Genomic DNA, 21,921 nt, shown 5'->3' on the forward strand with positions numbered 1-21,921 from the left:
TTTAGTTCACACTACAATTTTACAAGAATCAAAAACCTCCAGTACTTACAGCACTTTGACTTATTTTCTGGACTGATTTTCTAATTAGATTGATCATGAAAACCCGTACCTGCGCTTTTCAATCAGATTCTAGTGTCCCCTACGGTCCCCGAGTTATAAGGGTCCAAACGGGAGCACGCCAAAAAAAAATTGGCTTTTTAATTTTGGTGCGATTTAGATTTTTTAATTGGATTTCTTTTAAAAAATGCATGTCTTAATACAAGAGATGTGAGAAGTATGCTTATCAAATTTACTCTATCATTCAGTTTTTGAGACCATGAGGAACTAAGTGAACCATGAATGCACCCTGAAGCTGAACGTTTTACTTGAATTAAACTTCAAAATATTGTGCAATATTATGTCAAAATGAGTTGTTGTACATGTGTCCATAATGAACTGTAAGAGTCCCTATGTTTCGTGTGTCAAAAACTAATATTGTATCCACACTTGCCCAAAGTGAACACTGTTCAACTGTCTGCGGTCGTATCATCTGAATTTCCTATATATTTTCTAGGGGAAGCGGGAGAATTACCCACAGATTACATATATTGACGCCTTGACTGATTTTAAGAAACATATGATAGATTAATTGATCTTTACATGGGCGGATCCTAGAGCCCCACCATAGTCCTGTAACATAACACTTCGTAGTTGCGCAGTGCATTTAATTTGGGTATAAACATCCAATTAAACAAAATTGCGCAACTACGAAGTATTTATGCTACAAGACCTAGCCCCTAGTGACTATCATGTAAGTCATACACGACCTTTACTTATTTTGGCATATAAACCGTTTTTACAACTCTTAGAAAAATACCTTACAGTTACAAATATATTCTTATAAGGCACATTTTTGACAATAATCGCATAACATGCAATTCTGGAGAGTATTACGTCAAGAGAGCTTTCATACAATTCTACACTAAATTTCAGCATACAAACGTTCCTGATGTAAAATGCTTGTACCAATATTCATTTTAGAACTGTCATCGCTGATACAGCAGGCTGTTGAGTGATGGAACTTATCCAAATAGTAGTTATGGTGTGTCCAAACTTTAAATTGATATTATCTTCAGGAAGGACAGTTAAGTATCGACTTCCGTTAATTATACTAAGTCTGAGGCTTGTCTTCAATAATTTATTCAGATATTAAGTTTGAGAATTGTTGTAAGTCGGTGTTGCAAAAATATTCCAAAGCATAACCTTGTAGCCTTAATTCGAAAAAAAAACTCATTACAAACGACCATCAATTGCAGGGGCGGACTTTGAAATTAGAGGCGTGAACAGAATTAAAATCCAAGGAAAGATTTTTTTTTTAAATCCCGATTTCATGCGAAAGAAATTTCCCCCATTTTAATGGGGGTGAACGGCCGACACACATACTTTGCAATAAGTGCTAAAGTGTAAGCTTCCCACGATTTGTCTTTCTTCTGGTAATTATGACGGTTTCCCTAGTCTTTATGTTTATATAAATAAATAAACATGTTCCGGAAGTTAAGTGTCAATGAAGATGTCAGATAAAGATGACATCATTAGTTCCATTCATGTAGTAACCTGGCAGCCCGGGTAATATTTTCGCTCAAATATAACCCCGGGTCACCAGTGACGTCTTCTGTCGTTTGATTGGATGAGCGAATATGACGTTTTATTTACTTTTATACGTTCCAATATTTAAATTTAAAGAAAAATGCGTTAAAATATTTTTTTCAAATTACTTGTATCATCTTGCGATATAAATACGCAATTATATAGTTAATTATGATAATCTTATTTATTTCATAAGTCGCAATTTACTCATATATTGTGCATATCCGTCGTTGGTGACCTGAGTCTATATCACTCGTCGCAACTTCGGCCGAGTCCGTACCGTCCTCGTACGAAGTACTCGAGATTTTTTTTTGTTCATTCAGAACGGCAAGACCTCATATGAAACGTGACACAGACATCGAATTCAATGTCATATATAGGGCGAAAGGACGTGATCAAACTTGATAAACCTAGCAAAGCAAAGAGAAAATTCAAAATTGCATGCAAAAATATTTCTCCAGTTTAACGAGAAGCAAACACTTGAACGCCTTCAATTCGAATAAACCTAAAACTGTTACTGTGGTTACTAGGGTCGATTGTTGCCCTTACTTTTGCAAAGTTCTATTTAAATGTGTATGACGCCAACCACTTCAATATGAGTTTGATTTTCCATCTGCTGTTTTTGTAATAAAGCCTCTACGAACGATGTTTACACGTACTACTTGTAAATGTAAAAGTTCAGGCTGTTTGATATTGGAATTAAGCGTCCTTTAACGCATATTACATATTTTTAGAGGTGTGATTTGCACCACAAAGCTTTTCTTTGACTGTTTGAAATGCGCCAGAACTGGGAACTCATTTCCACCAACAAGTGTGCGAATGGTAATATAATTTTACATTTCAATTGTATTGACTTTGCAAAAAGATATATCTGTAGTTGCAAACGTAGAAGTCAATTTAATTGTTAAAATGACGCAAAGTGTTAGTTAATATACTTCCTGTTCCCAGCCCAGATGAAGGAGGATGGAAGAAGCAATAATTTTTCTTCAAAAAGTACGAAATTTTACCATAGTTCATTATACTTGTATAAATGGCGCAATCGAGTACAATGATTATTGGCGCTAAAGAGTTCACGTTTTGGTAAAATTAGGTGGCGCAAACGGATTTCTCTCTTTGAAATAGTACGAAATGTACGGGTTTTCTTCAAAGACATTAATGACATTACCAACGATATCGCATCATATTTTAACAAAGTTTCACAAAACTACACGAAAACTGAAACCAATTTTAATTCTAACTTATGATAGAGAAGTCACTACAGGATGTTGGTATTCACATATCTAATACGACGTGTCGGTGGAATGGGTAAACTTTTCAGCTTTTAAACGAAAGCAAAATTATTTGGAGGTTGCTGTCTCAAATTCTAGTGTCGACAGTTTTTAAGAGATCACCAGCATTTTAATCGTAGACAACGCAAAGATCGAGGTAGTATTCTAATTTGTGCGCATCCATAATTTATATTTACTTTAATATCTTCACCGAATTATATAGAGAAACGGCATGAATACTGGTGTAAACAGTTTTAAAAAAATGTTAGTTCGCATTCCCATTTTCCTTCATAAGAAATGACACAGTATTTAGTGTGAAAATACGGAATAAATCAATAAAAATTGGTATTACTAAATTAAATTAGGACGAAAACACATGAACGCCCGTAAGTTTCTTTTCAACTACCGTTTTTGTTCTTTCTTAATTTTCACGGTTTCATTACAACTAAAATGAAAGAAATATTCAAGAAACATATTCATCTATGACGTGTGTTAAGTAACACCCGGGAGAGAACGCACATTTCCACCTATTCATCATACCCTGTCATAAATGATGTTCGAAATGTGATTGGTTTAAAATACTTGTTTCTAACATGATTAGTTATTTTGTTATGTCCTTTAACTTCCTGCTTTTCATTTATATGTTAAAGTTTTCTTGAGATAATTTCCATAAGTGAAGGATTATACTGTACACGAAAGGTACCATCGCATCCGAATTTCTAATTAAAGAATTTTCGGTAAGCACTTGTTTAATAATTAATTTCATTCTTGTATTTCAATCGTTTTTAAATGAATTGAAGATATTGTAAGGTAGTTATTTTCTGTCAGGGAAGCTTTACTTTGCCTGTGACTGTTGGACATTCTGTACTTTTATCTACAGTTTATGCAAGTTTTAAGTAGTAGTCTTTGTAAGAATCATGCAAATTCTGTAATATGTGATACATCCACAAGAAGGCTACAATTTTTTTTTATTTTTTGCTTTTAAGTTGCTTTATAGGCCTAAATGATGAAATGTATAATTATTTATGCATTCTAATCTGTTTGCTCTTGGGAGATAACCCACGTTGATAATCCAACAGTTTATATTGTATTTTAGTGTCATTTACAGATTTATCTCCCTTAATTTTGAATTCTACAGTACATTCTATATAATATTTGTCTCCTACGAACAAATGTTACATGAAGAGCCACATGTTATTTTCTGTTTACTATCACATTTTTTAAACAAAATATCAAAAATAAAAATATGTAGGCTTTACAACCACAAATCGCGTTTTGCATGGTTCTTATCTGGAAAACTACTTAATCTTTCAGAGAATCTTTTAGCATAAAATGTTCATATTGAAAGTTAAAGCTTCACAATAACAGGGACTGTTCCTTTTCCAAACAACTAAGCGCTTGATATTTTATTCAAAAACATCTAAATTAAAACCTATTACATGTTTATCTTTCATTTATTTTTCTTCCAGAAACCATCAACATGAAAACGGCGTACCTTATTGGAATATTTGTTATTGCTATTCTTATCACACCTATAAAAGCCCCACTGCGTAAGTTAAATTTTAATTTTTAATATTTTGTATTTGATTGCTGCTGCCAAATTAATTGTAGATTCTGATTTTATATATCCACAGATTTTTTTAATTCTTTTTTGCCTTAGTAAGACTATAACAACATGGATGATGACATGTCCTGTCTAGTAGTACTTATGAAAAGTAGGAAATTGATTGAACCATCAGCATTGTCAGTACTTTGTTTTTGAAATTTAAGACTTGTTATTTCCCTTAATTTTTAAATCTACAGTGCTTCCTATATATTTTTGTCTTATAAGAACAAGTGCTTAATGAAAAACCACAAGTTAATTTCCGTTTACTATAGCATTGAGACGATGAGGAACATGTTTACAACAGTTCAAAATAATGAGAATGTGACAAGCTGACAAGACGTTACCGGTACGGACAATAAAATGTAAAGAACCAAAATATAAAGAATATCAAGAAAAACGTTGGGGTTAGATTTTTTTTTTTTTTTTTGAAAATGCTTCTCCCAGCATAATTATAATACACAATCTTAACCCGGATGCATATAACGTGGCCGAAATGGATGGTTTTTTTTTTCCAGGGGGGTGGTGGACAGGCTTTGCAACCATTTGATTTTTAATTGGGGTTGGATGATATTTTACTTGCAAAGCACAACTCGAAATCTATATGACCCGTTATACAATGTATATTAAATGAGGTCGATCTAATCCACAATAAGTCTAAAAATAACAAACACTTAAAATAAAAAATCGGTTATGACTCGAAATCTTGCAGAATCAACCCAGCGTACAGAATTCCGCTTTTTTTTTATTAATTAACCAGTCTCACGCGGTGACAAAACCGTTCGTCTTTCCAAAGATGTCTGGCTGGATTTTATTTTGCATGTATGCATTCCTTGACATGAACGTTTTTTTTCTTACAGCGGCCTTAGCCTTACCACTTGCTATGTTCGGAGCTGGAGCGCTGATGCCAAAATTGTTCGGCGGCATGGGCCGGCAAGAGCCAACATACATTTCTGTCCCGTCACCATCCAGTTCATTTGGAGGTGGTGCATATAATTATCCTGGTTCGTTTGGAGGATTTCCTAGCCCTTCATATGGTCAGCCAATGTTCTTTGGCGGCGGGGGCATGGGCGGAGGTTTAGGTGGAGGACTAGGTGGTGGACAGTGGGGTGGGGCAAGCCAGTTCCAGGGTCAGGGAGGCGGTTTCGGAGGCGGAGCTTTTGATGCATTTGGAAAGAGGAGGAGACGCTCATTAAGAAGAATGGAATCAACGAATGTAAGTTGCAAATCAATAATTAAGTTAGGTTTTGTTTAAAATTACATTTTATCTGTAATATCTCTGGTTGGTTTAAAAAAAAGAAATGAAAGCTTTTCATTACATTTCATTCAGCGTTTTATTCGGCAAGTTCGTCGCCTATTTTCAGGCGCGGATTCATATTGGGCAGACCCAGCGAAAGCACCATCTAAATTTTAGGGAAAATAACAGTAAATGTCATGAAATCTTGATTTTTTTTTTTCACAAAATCTACAGCCAAACAATTGCTATTTACGCCTTGGGTCTGCCCCGGCTGTACAAGTACGTATCTATCTAGAAAAAGAAACCAACAATATTTATGTTTTACCATTGCTCTGACAGTGGTATAAAAGTAAAAAATGTTTTTACTTACTAGTATTCTTTTTAACACAGAAACTGTTAATATAATTTTTGTTTAGAATAATCATAGGGGTAAATATTCTTTTAAAGTCAGATTTGAAAATCAAATCGCTTATTTTATTTAATACTAAATGAATTTATTTTTGCCATTTTCAGATGATAAAACCGATCGTATAAAACCAACATAAAAATGCCTAGCCGATATGGACATGTTCATGACAGTAATACATAATACTGAATAAACTTGCAAGGGCTTTAATTTCTAACGTTACTCTGTTCCGGGGAGACAACCCGCCTTAAAATGTCTCAGCTGGACTGAGGCCAGTGCTCAGTCCCAAGGAAACCTTTGTTGTGTAAGATGTTGTATACAGGAAGTTTTTTTTTTCATATGTTATTAAATAAATATTGTTCCACTCGTGTATCATTTTTGTTAGACGCACACAGCGGCAATCAGTACGAACCAAAATATAAAGAATATCAAGAAAAAAGTTGGGGTTAGATCTCTTTTTAAAAATGCTTCTCCCAGCATAATTGTAATACACGATCTTAACCCGGTTGCATATAACGTGGGAGAAATTGGTATTTTTCCAGAAAGGGGGTGGTGGACATGGTTGGCAACCATTTGATTTTTTATTGGGGTTGGATGATATTTTACTTGAAATAAAAAGGCAGAACGCAGAATCAGTAAATCGTAGTATCGAAGAGTAGCAATTTGTTTAATTACAATAGACACTGTCGTGTGTAGTCGACATATACATCCGCAAATATTCCTTTCGGAAGTGTATATATCATTGAGCATGCTCCACGCAGAAGTACAAGTTCCAAATTTTTACTGCATGTATATAGGAATTGAAAATTGAAGGAATTTTTAACAACCATTTTTAAAATTATTTTAAAACTCTTCACCACCCTAATATAATGTGTATATGAATATGCCTTGTGTATAGATTCAGGGGAACATTGGATATATGATACAAGTGAGAGTGTATTGCTAGTAGCTAATACCTGGAACGTAGTCCCGGGAACCAGGATAGTCCGATTCTTATATAGATTTAAAATTCAGGAGGGGATCCAGAAACTGATATAAAAGGAGATTCCAAAATCAAGAAATTTAAGACATTGGGCTCCATGCTATGATTTGATAATTTTTAACCAAAGTTTACACAAAATAAAAAAAAACTTTTTCTACAAATGCTTTGATCTCAAAGCATATCCTTTTATTTGGTCAACTGATATATAAAAGGGGAACTAAACGAATCATTATGTCATAAAATACATGTACACATGAAACATAAAACAAAAAAGAGGACATCAACACTACTATCCATTACCACTTACCACAAAAAATATATTTTATATATACATGTACTGAAAAAAAAACTACCATCCTCTAACAAGAGTTATCGACACTTTTTCACTTTCGGAATTATTCAGCCTTCCTATTGTTGCACTGAAAAAATCATTATTTTCATCCAGTATTTCATAGCAGTAACGCAAAAGCCACTTTAAAGAATGTCTTGGAAAGGGGATTGATGGGAGGGGAAAATTAAAGTCTCCCTCTGTAAATTGCCTGTTTTGAAGTACTCTAGTACATAATTCATATCCTAAGGGGGCGACTATTCTATTTAGAGAAGAAGTGATCGGAATAATTACAAAATACATATTTGAGGCCTTTTTAAAAATGACTGTTTTGATCTTAAAAATGGGAAAAAATATCCTTTTAAATTTCTCTGATATGAACATTATACTATTACACGTATGGATTGATTGATTGTTTGTGTTTAACGCCCGAGCAGCAATATTTCAGCTATATTCAGACGATGAACATGAAATGGATGATAAAATGAACATGAAATGATGAAATGAAAAATGGGATGGGACACAGGGAAAATGGGGGTCAACAAATTTTGATTGCCACTGGAATACGGAGAGGTGGATAGGATCGGGCAATTTAACCTCCTGTGGCGGAGCTCTATGGTTCCTACTCCGGGAGAATACCACAGAAGGGTTCTTTAACGTGCGAGGAACGTGACATCTTTCCTTACACGTTGCACCACTATGGTTTGCGGCCAGGTTTTCCGTATTATGGCCTGACGACCCGCCCCCATTCCACCACCTGGGGCACACCACCCAGTTGTTTTGTGGGCAGAGCGCCCTAGCCCCCGGCCAGGGTTCTTAGCACTATTTAGTCGCCTTTTACGACAAGCTTAGCGCTGTTGCGGGCCTATTCTTTTAACACCCGGATCCGCACGGGGCTACACGTATGGAAATAAATAATATGATTCGATGTATGCAAAAAGAAGAACTACATGTAATATAACCGTTAACATGGGGGAGAATAAATACATTTTGTTAAGGAAGGCTATTTATAGCCTGAACTTGACTTAGAGATCATCGGCAAGTGGGATTCAACCGGAAGTGGATATTGCCACATGGAACTGCCTCAATATTCCGCGGTCTGTTCTCTTCACCCTTCCCCTTTTCCACCTTGCAAATTTACGTTAGTATATCGCTCCGCCGCCGATCAATATGTGATGCTTTATTTTTCGTAAGAGATGGAAGTATTATGACATCAAAGCTTTTGTAATATTTGTTGAATTGCAATATTTCTATGATTATGTACTTATCTTAAACTATTTGAATTTTGTCTTAGCGAGCAGGACTATTTTTCTAATTGACCTGACGCAGGTCAAAGACAGTACCTCCAATAACCGAAAACAATATAGCGTCGGAAGGTCAAGTGACTAATTTCAAAGTACTGACGCCATATTGATTATTACAGATTTTCGTTAGGTATCTAGAAAGTGCCGGAATACTTATAAAAAACTTATTTGCAAGTGTGTTTAAATAACACAGTGAGCAATTATACCACCCAGAAACGTGTTTTATTGAGGTTTTCGGATTTTCAATCTGGTTTTCGCTTAACACCGAGATTTTTGGTTATTCGAGCAACCCGGTCAAACATTCACAAGAAGATGTCGAAAGTTTTTAATGACGGATTTTTTTACCTGCATAGTACACTCTTTGAGTTGTTAGTATATTGTTAATGTCTACCATTACAAGATGGGTCCTGTAGGTTTGAAAGTGTTAATTGTTTGTCAATCTTACCAAGGAGTTGAATATAGACTACTTTCCTGACTAAAGATCTATTGCGAATGTCGGGAGCTTCTAATAACGGATTTTCGTAGCTGCAATGTACGTTTTTGTGATGTACAAAAAACGTAAGTATAGTTTTAATGTTTATGATTACAGTGATGGTGCAGCGGGGTGGAGGGGAGTTGGCATCCCTCCTTTTTATAGGAAAATTATAATTTTCATGTGTTAAATCGACAAAAATGGCAAATAATGTCCTAGCATCCCCCTTTTCTGAGGAACCCAAAGCTGCCACCCCTCATTTCCAAAGTGTGTGGATCCGCCTCTGCCAGATGGGTCCTGAAGGTTTGAGAAATTGTTCTAGTGTTTGTAAATTACAGGTATTTTTTTAAACAATTTTGATAAAAAATATTTTTACATATGAGAGTTTTCAAGTTGTTCTATATTTTATACACATTGTACTGTTAAATACATGTAAATCCTATATTGATCGCAGGAATTTAAAATGCAAGCAATGTGTACATGTACATGAATAAACATACAAATGTACATGTAGCAAACAATATGAAGTATTTAAACTAGAAAATGAACATTTTAATCATGGAATTGTTAAATTAATATGATTTCGAAAGCAGAAACATAAACAGTGTCTTTTACAAAGGTAAGAATGAAAGGCAATGTAATCAGGGGATTAGCTAGGTCGAAAGGATGTGTACTCAAAACAAATCATCAGGGTCGCATCTCGACCATGTCTATCGCAAAAAGACGGCATTACGGCAGGGGTTCTTGAGGCCCTTGAAGGTCCCAGAAGCTGTGGTGAAAAAAAACGGTAAAATCCCACATTCTTACCATTTCTGACACTTCAATTTCTGTTAGAAAAAACAAATTTCATGAGACTCATTTGGAATTTGAACTGATATATGAGTATATTAAGGCTCTGACTGAACTAAATGTTGTCTTGTTGTTATGCACAATTTCAAGGACTTTGACTACCTTTATCACGAGGCTCCAATGAGCTTTTTCAAATTTTCATCGATCCCTGTTTTCACCCATGGGTCGCCTGTAGCAGCGAACAAACAGGATGAAAAATATTAACCCACGGCAACAAACATGACGTGTCTTTAATGAACGGCGGCTCCGCCGAGGATAACCTCACGACAAAGGATAACATTACACTCAGGCCCAGCGAAATACATATGTACATGCATTTTCAGACTACATTAACATTTTCAGACTATATAAGCAATTGCAGACTATATTCGCAAAAAAGACTAACAGAGGGACCAGACATTCCTGACTTGGGACAGGCGTAAAAAGTAAATGCAACAGTCAGACGGACTTACGCCGGCGAAACCAAAACGTGATTCGAAGATCCTACGAAAGAAGCATACAGCTTCCGTGAGAAATATCTTTATCTCATTGATTATATCTGTATTAAGCAATGATGCATTCGTTACATTTCTCCGCCTATTAAATGAATTTATGGAATGGGGTAAGCATACATTACATTTTTATTAGATCTATACTTGGTAGGTTAATTATAATGGTGAACTTTTTCCTATTTCTATGTCATTAACTATGCTTTTTACCGTCACTCAAAAAATTAGACTTAAATATATCAGGATAAGGTGGAGAAGAAAAATTCTTCTTTTTGCCATTTTGTTTGGGCAATAAAAACTTGAGGAATGTAATTAAAGCACGAAACGTACGCAGATTGAAATCCTAAATTCCGGATGACAGACATTACATATGAAGTGTTTAGTAATACAGCAGGAATGGAAATTATTGGCTTAGAAAATATCATTATGTCAGAGAAATAACAATTATACCTGTATTTAAAATTCAAAGGTACCACCTTAGACTTGTATTCTAATTCAAAAGACGTTCTCCTTTTTTGTTGTTGATTTTTTATGTGTACGCAAGTGCGTTTTTGCGTATAGGGAGCTACGCCCCTGGTAATTAAAATTAGATCTTAATTGCTCCCCCTTTTTTCTATGTCACATGAAGTCATGCGACAAAGGAAAAAGGGGGAGCAATTAAAATTTAATCAGAATTAGATTTTGTGATGAATTGAAGCCATGTGGCATATTTATCACATTCAGTAGTTGATCTTGATCTATCAAAAAGAGGGATATCTAGTAAAAATTAGGTATTCATATGTAGCTAAACAAACTTTTAAAGCATAAAGAGTCCCTGCTTATGACATTACTGCTGAAAATTTTCCTAAATACGTTAAAAACGATTTGATTACATTTTTATTGTATTATTGCCCCATTCTCAAATTTTCAATCATTATCATTGTGGCTGACCTGTGATTTAAATACCCTATATCACACCCCTAGACGTATATGGCATAGCATATATCAGACCCCTAGACCTATATTGCATACCCTATATCACACCCCTAGACCTATATTGCATACCTTATATCACACAGAACACACTTGAAGTATAATTAAATATATGTTTTGGTGAACAGGACATGCCAAAATCTGTATCTGATGGGGTATCCACCCTCGACCTATATCACCCCGCCACCAATAGCCCTAAGTGGGTTGACATAGGAGTCTTGTGTTGATACCACATGTAATACAGATTCTGGCATGTAATATTCAGTATGGAATATACATGTGTATTGTATCCATATACATGTAAGTCATAATTGATTATCAATATGGTTCTTTTAGTCCATTGTCAAGATATACATTTAGAATGCAGATCTCAAAGTTAGATACAGGATTTCATGACACATGAAGGACACAGTCAATTAGGTTAGAAATTCTATGTCCATGAAAGTGGATTGAAAATATGATGGATACCAAGGCACCCAAAATTAGACCTTTCCTAAGAGCTGATTTTCAGGGACATTCATACATGTACATTATGTATTAGGTAAGTGAAGGTATACATAAGTTTGTTCATATACTTCCAATGTACACAATGATTTAAAATTTTCAGAACTGGTGATAGGTGTACTGTAAACATTGCTAGTATAGAACAGTTGTCATATGTCTAAGCAAAATTTGCAGTTTACATTTGTCTGTCTGTGAACAGGAAATTTATACTGAAAACTTCAAAAATACATATGCATGTACTCTAACTATGGTTACTGGCATATGCAGTACAGTATTAAAGATTTCACACATGAAATTATGATATTTGTAATATAATAATACATGTATCAAATTTGTTATTTACTTTACAGTGTGACATTAATTGCTCATAAATAAATCAACATTCAGGGATGGATCCAGATATTTTGAAATGGGGCAGATATCATTATAAATCATCAGGTAACTAGAAACCATACATGAGAGAAGCCATAAAGCAATATCATCAGTCAACTTTCCTGTTTCTGTATTTGGAAGTTTTGTCTAGTACATGAAATGGCTTTAATTTATTGTTTTAAACTCACTACTTCAAACCACTTTAATGATCTTCCTAATTATGAGGGGATGTTGTTTTAACAATGACCAATGTATTTACAAATTGTAACATTTATCAAAGGCGCTGTTATCATTTTTTCCTTGATTTATTTTCAGTGGTAATCCCTTTTAAAGTTTCACTAGATGTAGCGGGGAGAAAACAAAAGCAAAATGGACTATTTTTGTGCTGGGACACTATTTAGGCATGAAACAAAGTTCATGATTCTCAAGTGCTGGTACATATCAACATCTGTTAATAAAAACTATAAATATGAAGTCTGATTTCGTAACACTTATTTGTTGGCAAAACATAAGAGTTACCTGTATTTTAATATAATACATGTCGGTAAAAAAATCATGCAGAAAAAAATGAAAGGAATGCACATATATTATTGAAGGCAGACAGGTATAAAACTATCTGCTTAAGCGCAATAATGATTCATCATAAAAAGTAGTACTTATGGGGTATGGGTTCACTAGTAACCTTTTTGTTTTGGAAAGTAGAAAAGATGTATTTATATCCAAAGTGTATTTGTTATAAAGAAAGACAAAACATTTCCTGTATTCACTACATCTCTTTATCCTTGACTTTCCATTTTGATTGGAATCTTAAATTGCTAAAATATATGAGGTATTACCAATTTTTTTTTTAGTTTAAAGATTTTTAAACTGCATAGTAGTTTTGATAACAAGAGTTTGTATCCTTGTTTGAATTGAAAAATTCCTAGAGAAAGGTAATTATTTATTGTAAAAAAGTGTATAGTTTCGACACTTTCAACTCTGGGCCTTATCTAGACAACAATGACAAGGACAAGCTTTAGTAAATTCTGTTTGAAAACTAACAATATTGACATATTTGTTAATTTAATCTATTACAAATCACTGTCAAAGAGAGCACAAACAAGGAGAAGTTTTTTTGCTCATTTCTCCTTTGAGATTAAGTCCTTGGTCAACCTAGCTCCCGTAGTCCACAGGATTCATGTCTACTTCATGCATCTCCAACCCGAAATTTCAAAATGTGGATTGTTTTCTTACTTTGAAAATCCATATAATATTGATAGTCAGTGATTCACAGTGGAGATCATATTTTGGAAGAAATGCTGGTTTAGGTGTAAAGTGTCAAGAAATTTGAGGACATAAACGTTTTTTTAGCTTGCAATTTGGTTACATGAATATTTGAGGTCTTCCTTGACTCAGTGCCTCAGCACTTTGATAATATATTTTGATTAGACGCAATCAAAAGGTTGTTACCTAAATGGAAATGAGTTGCAAAGTAGCTGTAACAATACACAGTTTTGAGCATACAATTAACATATCGTGTTCCGGTTGTGCTAGAGGCAAAATCCAAAATTTCCCGATTTGTTATAGTAGTTGTAATCTATAATATATATATAGCCCAAAGATTTTAACATGATGTAATCTTATTGATTGCTTTATATACAAGTTAATTAAGGGATTCTTCCTTCTAAAAGAAAATAAGACTAGCCAGAGGTATATATTTTGTATATTACTCCAGCAATGCTAGTCAAAGATTGTCCGGCAAAATATTTTCTCTCGTAGTTTAAAATTACTAAAAAGCAACTGCTTTATTTGTGTCCGTTCTACGATGTACTTGTAAAGTTATATATGTGACAAGATGATAATTAGCGCGTGGGCGCATAATAAAATGGAATTATGAACTTTGGACGAATGAAAATACGTAGGTGTGAAACTGACATATATTAAATGAAACAACAGGGGTGACTCAAAGTACGAATGTGCTGAATCAATTCATATTTTTTGTTTGAATTTTTGCACCTCAAATCAGCGTCAAATTTCAACAATATGGGTGAGATGAAAAGAAAGAACGGAGAGCTACAAACATTTCTAAGCAGCTTCAAAGGTTGACATTATATTCTTTGATACATTTCGTTGAGATCTGCATTCTGACATTACATTTTAAAAAAATCAATAAAATACATGTTGCATCGTAGCAGTGCGCAAGTTTATGCAATATTCAGGTTCGATTGTCGGTATACATTGAACACCTTGAAGAATGACCGCAATTAAAACTGTCCGATATCCTAGTTTCAACATTTTCAAGTCGAACTTCACTTAATCGACCTCCATCTCGAAACTCAGCACAAAAGCCACGTCCGCTGGAATCAAGAGATAGAAAATGAATGTCACTTTTTTTTTCACTTAAAACAACTTTTTTTTTCAAAATTTTAGCGAAAAACTTTTTGTACTCAGCCAAGGACAGAAACAAATTATGATTCAATATCTCCAAATTACTTAACAATATAGATTTTCAAATATTTTTTCTTAACTCCGGCAGCTGCTGAAAAAAAATAATTTTTCGCGCTTGCGAATTTATTTTTAACTTAAAATACTAACCTCCGATCGAGAAGAAATGGTTTGTGCGTTAGTACATAATGCTACCCATTGTATACCTTACTCTTAGAGGTAAATAGTGATATTCGTATATTTTATTCTCCAAAGATCCCAATGGTAGTTTTGCTTTATTTTGTCAATACAAAATATCAACTGGGATGTTATAATCTAAAAATTCCAAATTTTTGCTTTGTTTTGTTTTGCTTCTTGTATTATTATTTTTTTTTTGGGGGGGGGTGGGGGAGGTGTTTTTGTTGTTATCTTATTTTTTTTTTTACAATTATATTACATATATTTTTTAAAATTAAAGAATAGTTAAATGAAAACCGTTTTACCCATTCAGTGTGAATCCACATTCCCCGCTCTAGGTTGCTTATCCCCAATTTTACTCAACCCTCGTGTACCATAGAAACGCTGAATTTACCCTAGTAGATCTTGACTAAAGAATAAGGAACAGAATATTAAAACATTTATTTGTATGGGTTAAGATCGTAAGCATTATAAACGAGAGGCTTTAAAGAGCCTGCTCTATATTCCCTTTTTTGTAGCTGCAGTCACGTTTTCAAATGTATCAAACGTAATGCAACAAGGAACAATCATACCAAGTTTCATTATACCTGTAAATTCAGTGAAAATCATTTTTGAAAATAATAACACCAATCTCACAAAAACTGTTAAAATGGCAATAACTCAAATATGGGTTAACCGACTTTCAAGTAAAATTGTGTTATCAAGCTGTACATATTACCATCTGCCAAAATTCAGCTCCTTCTAATAAGGAGATTTAAAAAAAAATTGGTGTTTGTCCTGTATATACCTTTTTTGTAACGGCGTGCATGTTTTTCAAAAGATCAAACTTCTAAGCATAAGCCTTGTACATGATACCCTAAGGAACTATCCAATCAAGTTTCAGTATTATTCCCAGTAGTTCACGAGGAGAAAATTTTTGACAAAATGTTAACGACGACGATGACGACTTACGCCAGGTGGCCTATAGTCTAAAGCTAAAAAGGGAGTTCGATTCAGCATTATTTCCTGTAGTTCACGAGGAGAAAATATTTGACAAAATGTTAACGACGACGAAGACGACGGACGACAGGTGGCCTATAGTCTAAAGCTCCAGTTCGATCCAGATATTTATAAAATGAGGTGGTATCCAGACTACACAGGCAAATGTGCCGCACATGAGAATCACATGGTTTGCATCATATGATTATCATATAAATCGAGCACCATATGATAATCATATGTTTTTCACATTTTGGGTTTTATTACTTTTGTTGTCGGGGCCTTTCAGAGCATACTTGCTTCTTGAATACCCTTTGGTGATTTTTGTAAGCATTCACCATTTTTATAAATGTTATACGATGGTTTTGTTGCGTTTCACCACGGAAGTATAAAATCTAGATAGTTTCACCATGGAAGTACAATATCTAGATAGTTTCACCATATCTGTTCTTTTTTCTATCTCAAGAAAGATCAAAATCCTGGTTACACAAGATAGGTGGTCTTATATACAGGTTACTAGCTATTTGCATATAATGTACTATATAGTGATATTTTTAATGTCAGGTTACTGCTGCACATAGGTGGTGGTTAAGACAGGTTTGAAGTGTAAGTATTAAATTATTAAAAACCTGTAATTATTGTTCAGTTTAAAGTGCGAGTATCCTTATGCGATGAAAAATAAAGTCTGAAAAAAAAGCTAAGTCAGTGGCCTTGATATAATAATTTGTAGCCACGAAGTACTAATTTGTGGGTATGGTTATTATCTTTTCTCGCCTTTTATCTGCTAATGAGCGGGAAAAACACCACACAGAAATAATAGTAACACAGTGTAAATATTGTTTCCATGGATCTATTTAATTGGAAATTACACTCATGCCTTTCTTCTTCTTCATATTCATGAGAACAACAGTTACAGAGAATAAGGTAGGGAAAAAATTCTCCTAAGTGAAGAAACTTGGATTTTTCTTTCCATCTAAATACCGAAAAATATTAGGGTCATAAATCAAACGATAACATTGACTTTTTTCTTACTAATGATATGGCGTCTTGTGGGTAACAAAAGTATTGATAAAAACTTTTTCTTTAAATAGATTTAAAAATGTTTTTTTGTTAAGTTTTTTTTTATGTCAGACGGTTGCCCTGGTCGAAAATTTCGGAAAATCAGGAAAAGCGCGACCGGTTGATCTTCTAGTGCATATTTGTCAGTCTGTTTTCATTTTTCACAGTTAATGGTCAACAGAGACTCAAGAAGTATGTCGACTGTAAGTATTATGTATATATGCAGATTCAAGAGGTGGTGACCGGGGTTGGGGTCGGTTGGGTGGAATTCCCCCCTCATCCATGGAAAAACATTGTTGACTATATTAACTAGTAATAAAAAATGAAAATCACTGTATCGGCTCCCACGGGAAATTCAGCGGTCCATTTATTTGTTTGTTTGGTTTTTTTTTAAATTCCTTAATCCACCACTGTTGTATCTTTATGACCGTGATATATCTAAATATTCTTGCAACAACTCTTTCATTGTTTAGCAAACCTGAAACTATTGAAAATAATATCATAATGGTTCAGCACTTTAGTGTCAGTCTCTGTAAGAATCAGGCAGTTAGTGAAACATGCATGGTATGAAATAACCAAACGCTTTGACAATTTTGTACTTACATGTAGATTACATGTGTTTGTACTTTCATAATTACGGATTAAGGTAACATTGGGGAAAACCTAATAATGATTTCATTAAAATATAGTTCAAATGAACATTTTGGGACAAAAGCTATCAAAAACCTTAATTTTCTTACATTCTAATGAAAAGTTTATAAACATCGCAAGTGATGCAGAGATCAAGTAATATTAGTCCATGGGCTGGGAGGGTCCACCATGCACACCAACTCATCAACTTCATTGTGATTTTCAGGTAGGTACTATACTATTACCTCCCATTACCGAATCAATTAGTCGCCAAAAATATTCTCGGATTCTTTTTCAGTAAAAGCCTATACATTTGTACGGCATTGTCTCAGAAAGCCAAGATTTTTGTGTCTCAATTGTTCGAGCGTCTAAGACTCTAGTACAGCGGGTGAAAAGAAACCGAATGCATGATGTGGCCCAACGTCTCAGCTTTACAGTGCTACAAAGAATGTTGCAGTAACACTAAGGATTTGGAGTAAAATAAAAAACAAAATGGGTACCATTCTTCGTCCAAATGGCTTGGAATACGTTTAATTATGCATTGCCTTGGCTCATAGAAAGCTAAGATGCTATACACTCTATGTGCAAAAGCTTGTTTGAAGTAAGGTACTAGAAAAAAAATGCACATCACAGGTTAAATGGAAGAGAATATAAGATTTCGAAAATTCCTCGTTTTAAGTAAAACTCATTATTGTCACCTAGAAACTGAAAAATACGAGCATGTAATGAGCCATCCTCCCAATTCAGGGTTTTGAGTCCACTCTCGCTCCCTCAAACCCCTGACATCACGCATTCATATTCAGCGGGTATCGTCCAGCCAAATAAATCTAGAATTTTCACTTTTTTATTATATTTTTCAAACATAAATATGTATATTTAAAACCAATTAGTTATCATGGTATAATAATGCCACAAACTGCATAATCCATACGAATCCTTAAATGCACTTAATTAATTGCCTACTGCGGTACATTACTAGTTCTGATGATTACATTGGTATAAACCGTTCCTTTTTGACAATGCATTGTTCATTATTTATATTAGATGATTCAGTGTTTTAATATATATATTTCCAATAAACATTCAAAACGGGAAACATTACACCGTTGATCTTATGCAATATAGTGTTCACTTATTTTGGCGCATTATGAGTCCTCATAACGGATACTCAATACGAAATTAGCTTGTAATACCGAGTGAGGATCTTTACTGCAAATGAGGTTTGTATCTTTAACAATTGATTATCTGTTTATACCGAAGGGGTCGTTATGGACACAAGAGCTTGTTCCTACTATCAAATATGCAGTCCGACTAGTCTATAAACGTAGGCCTGCATATTTCGTGGGAGCAACTCTGTGTTTATGGTGATTTGACGGGTGATACATATCAATGGATGGTACCGTCCATTAATAGTATAACCCGCCAACTCTCCTCGTAGCTCATTTGTAGCTTCATAACTATAAAAGTCATGATGATTTTTTAAATATCAAAATATTCAATATCGTCCTCTTATTATTATGTTGTAGAACTATACCAGAGGCCTGAATGATTCAGTGGTGGATGACAGATCTATTAATATGTCCGTTGGAATTGTCAGTCTCGGAGTGGCTGCAGTCTCATTCATAATCAACGGAATATTTGTTTGTATTGCCATCAAGTCACTTAAAAAGACTTTTCACAACCTGTTAGTTATATTGTTATGCGCGAACGATGGAAATATCAGTTTTTTCGTCGTTATCTTCACGTTTATGAAGATAATTATGAATCACAACAAGTCTCAATGTGTCGTTCATATTTGTGCCCTTTCTTATGGTTTCAGTACATCTTACATCATTAACTTTCTTATTTGCTTTACAAGGTTCTTCACTATCAGATCACTGAATTATGGCGTCTTGTACAAGTTCGAAAGATACAAGTACCGTATCGTATTTGGCGCGCACCTTGTCACACTAGGTTTGTCTCTTGTCTCCACAATGCCCTTTATAACGAACAAAATAATACAATCCTGCGATCCACCAAAATTGTTGGACGAACATTATCCTCTATACATTGCTTTGTTGTGGGTCCCAGTTTCCTTTCTAATTATTCTAATCATAGCAATGTACATTCTGAGTAGCCATATGATCTGGATACGTTTCTTTAAACATAGTAGTAAAGTTGGTACAATGAACCTGTCTCGACAAAAAGAGTTCAGAGTGACTGCGAACTACCTTGGAGCAGGCCATGCTTCTGACCATATCGTTAAAAGTATTGAAGGTCAGACACAGAAAAATGGCCAGAAAGGATTAGGGAAGGACGATAAATCTAACGATTACCCAATTCAAGGCACTGCAAGGAAAATTAGTATTTCTGTGAATCAAGTGTGCGATCCGCTTAATTCCAATGCAGAAGTCGCATCTGTACAGAATAAGGAAATGGTCGATCTGTCAAGTATATCACGCCATGATCAAAGTATTAGTATGGCAAAGATTGCAAGGAACTCATGGGAAGTACGTGCCTTCGAAACAAACCTCTTAATCGCTGGAACAACGGTTTTCTTGACCAGTCCCTTCGTCGTGACTTTTCTGTACGACCTTTTTGTAAGCGAACCTGTATCATCGAACCTGCGACATGCTTTGTTTACACTAAGTGGTGTAAACTACATACTAGACCCATTTATATATGCATACCGGGTTCCGGAAATTCGGCGGGAAATAACGAAAAGGGTTTGCAAAACATCCGGAAGTGAAGAGTAAAAGCATTTTTGTGAAAAACGCATTTTTGTTTTATCATAAAGGGTTTGCGATTTTTTAGGCACCATTACATTCATGTTCACCTTGTTGTGTTCAATGTGAGGGATTAACTCGAGCATTGTAATTATGAATGTTTCGGAGTGGAAGTAGAAAATGCAAAAATCAACGATTAACTATGAAAAATGTATTTTAAAGAATTGGTATCAGTATAGCACTTTCTGCAACGTTGTAGTGTTTAGAATGTGTTTCTCATTCCGCCTGTTAGGAAAGGAGCTCGAGGGCAATGGCGAAATTCGGATTCAACAGGGTGGTTTCCGACGGTTTGAATCCCCCTTTTATTTGAAAATCGTATTCATATATAATTGTGTTTTTCTCTTTTGTTTGCATGTTTATATTGTTTGTCACAAATCATGAGATTAAAATGACAATATAGTTGATTTGATTTGATTAATGCCAAAATATAGAACAAAAATTGTCAAATGATAACCTGAACCCCTCTTCATACCCCCGTTTTAAATGAAATGCTGTACCAGTCTTTGAGAGCTTGGCGATCTGAAATAAAACATTATAAATATAATTTTATACATTTGTTTAAAGAGATTATGAGGAATTCGTCGTCGTTAACATTTTTTCAAAACTCTTCTCCTCTGACACTACTTAACCAACTGGAACCAAATTTGGAATGAATGTTTCATGGGGTTTCTTGCATAGAGTTGACGAGGGGATTCTTTATCTGTCGAAAAACATGGCCGCCGTTAATAAAAAAATAGAACATAGGGGTCGGACAGTAGTTTTTCGCATATATCTCTAAAACCGTTAGGTTTAGTCATATTCTAAAATAAAGTATTCAGCATGATGAGCTATATCTTTGGTCAAATTTTCGTTTTAATCTGTTAAGCCATGTTGGAGTTATTGCCCTTTTTCGATGTTTTTTTTTGTTGTTGTTGCTATTGTCAATGTTATTCCATTCAAAAATCTTCTTCTCCGACACTACTTGACCAATTGGAACCAAACTTAAGTTCCTTGGGATATCCTGTATAAATTTGATGTGGGGATTTTTGATCCGTCGAAAAACGTGGCCACCGTTACTAAAATAGAACATAGGGGTCAGAAAGCAGTATTCCGCATATATCTCCAAAACCGTTAGGTTTAGCCAAATTCTGACATAAGGTAAAAGTGTTCAGCATGATCAAATTGCCCTTTTCGACTCAAGGATACGTTCTCGACTAGTATTTGAAAGAGTAATCAAGGGAACCAAGATTCTAGCGGTAATGAAAAGAATGCAATCCAGGGACAAAGACCAGACATGGAAAACAGACATACACAACAAAGAACATATAGTAACTAAAATCATACATACAAAGTAACAAATGCAAATGAGCAACTCGGACTCCACTAAAAACTGGGAGCATGGACCAGCTGCACCGGTAGGCTAAGCGTCCTCTGCTTTTCTAGAAACACCCACCGAGTTGCTCATAAAAAGTCAAGTCCGGGGTAGTCGAAATAGGAA

At 34.7% G+C, this 21,921-nt stretch overlaps 2 protein-coding genes and 1 long non-coding RNA gene across 4 annotated transcripts; all 3 read left to right on the top strand.

Annotated features, from left to right (window-relative positions):
* Positions 1-210: 210 nt before the first annotated feature.
* LOC148621134 (uncharacterized) lies at positions 211-6,504 on the top strand. 2 transcript variants are annotated; one of them, XM_088575207.1, is made up of 4 exons: positions 211-3,631; positions 4,364-4,444; positions 5,358-5,713; positions 6,248-6,504. In XM_088575207.1, the coding sequence occupies exons 2-4, from the start codon at positions 4,375-4,377 to the stop codon at positions 6,266-6,268; spliced, it is 447 nt and encodes a 148-aa protein (XP_088431333.1). In that variant the 5' UTR covers positions 211-3,631; positions 4,364-4,374; the 3' UTR covers positions 6,269-6,504. The 2 variants fall into 2 exon arrangements, with proteins under 2 accessions (XP_088431333.1, XP_088431334.1); XM_088575208.1 differs by lacking the exon at positions 211-3,631 and having other exon boundaries at positions 3,640-4,444.
* A 5,380-nt stretch (positions 6,505-11,884) lies between these two features.
* Positions 11,885-13,229, top strand: LOC148621135 (uncharacterized). Its single transcript, XR_015920840.1, has 3 exons — positions 11,885-12,076; positions 12,390-12,477; positions 12,727-13,229. It is a non-coding gene; the product is annotated as an uncharacterized LOC148621135 (long non-coding RNA).
* A 5,784-nt stretch (positions 13,230-19,013) lies between these two features.
* On the top strand, positions 19,014-20,844 carry LOC148621136 (uncharacterized). The gene has a single exon (XM_088573964.1). The coding sequence runs from the start codon at positions 19,257-19,259 to the stop codon at positions 20,412-20,414; it is 1,158 nt and encodes a 385-aa protein (XP_088430090.1). The 5' UTR covers positions 19,014-19,256; the 3' UTR covers positions 20,415-20,844.
* Positions 20,845-21,921: the final 1,077 nt, after the last annotated feature.

Source organism: Perna viridis, chromosome 3 (genome assembly GCF_037379345.1).
Source record: "Perna viridis isolate PV_CMFRI_1.1 ecotype Kerala chromosome 3, ASM3737934v1, whole genome shotgun sequence".
NCBI classification, from domain to species: Eukaryota; Metazoa; Mollusca; class Bivalvia; order Mytilida; family Mytilidae; genus Perna; species Perna viridis.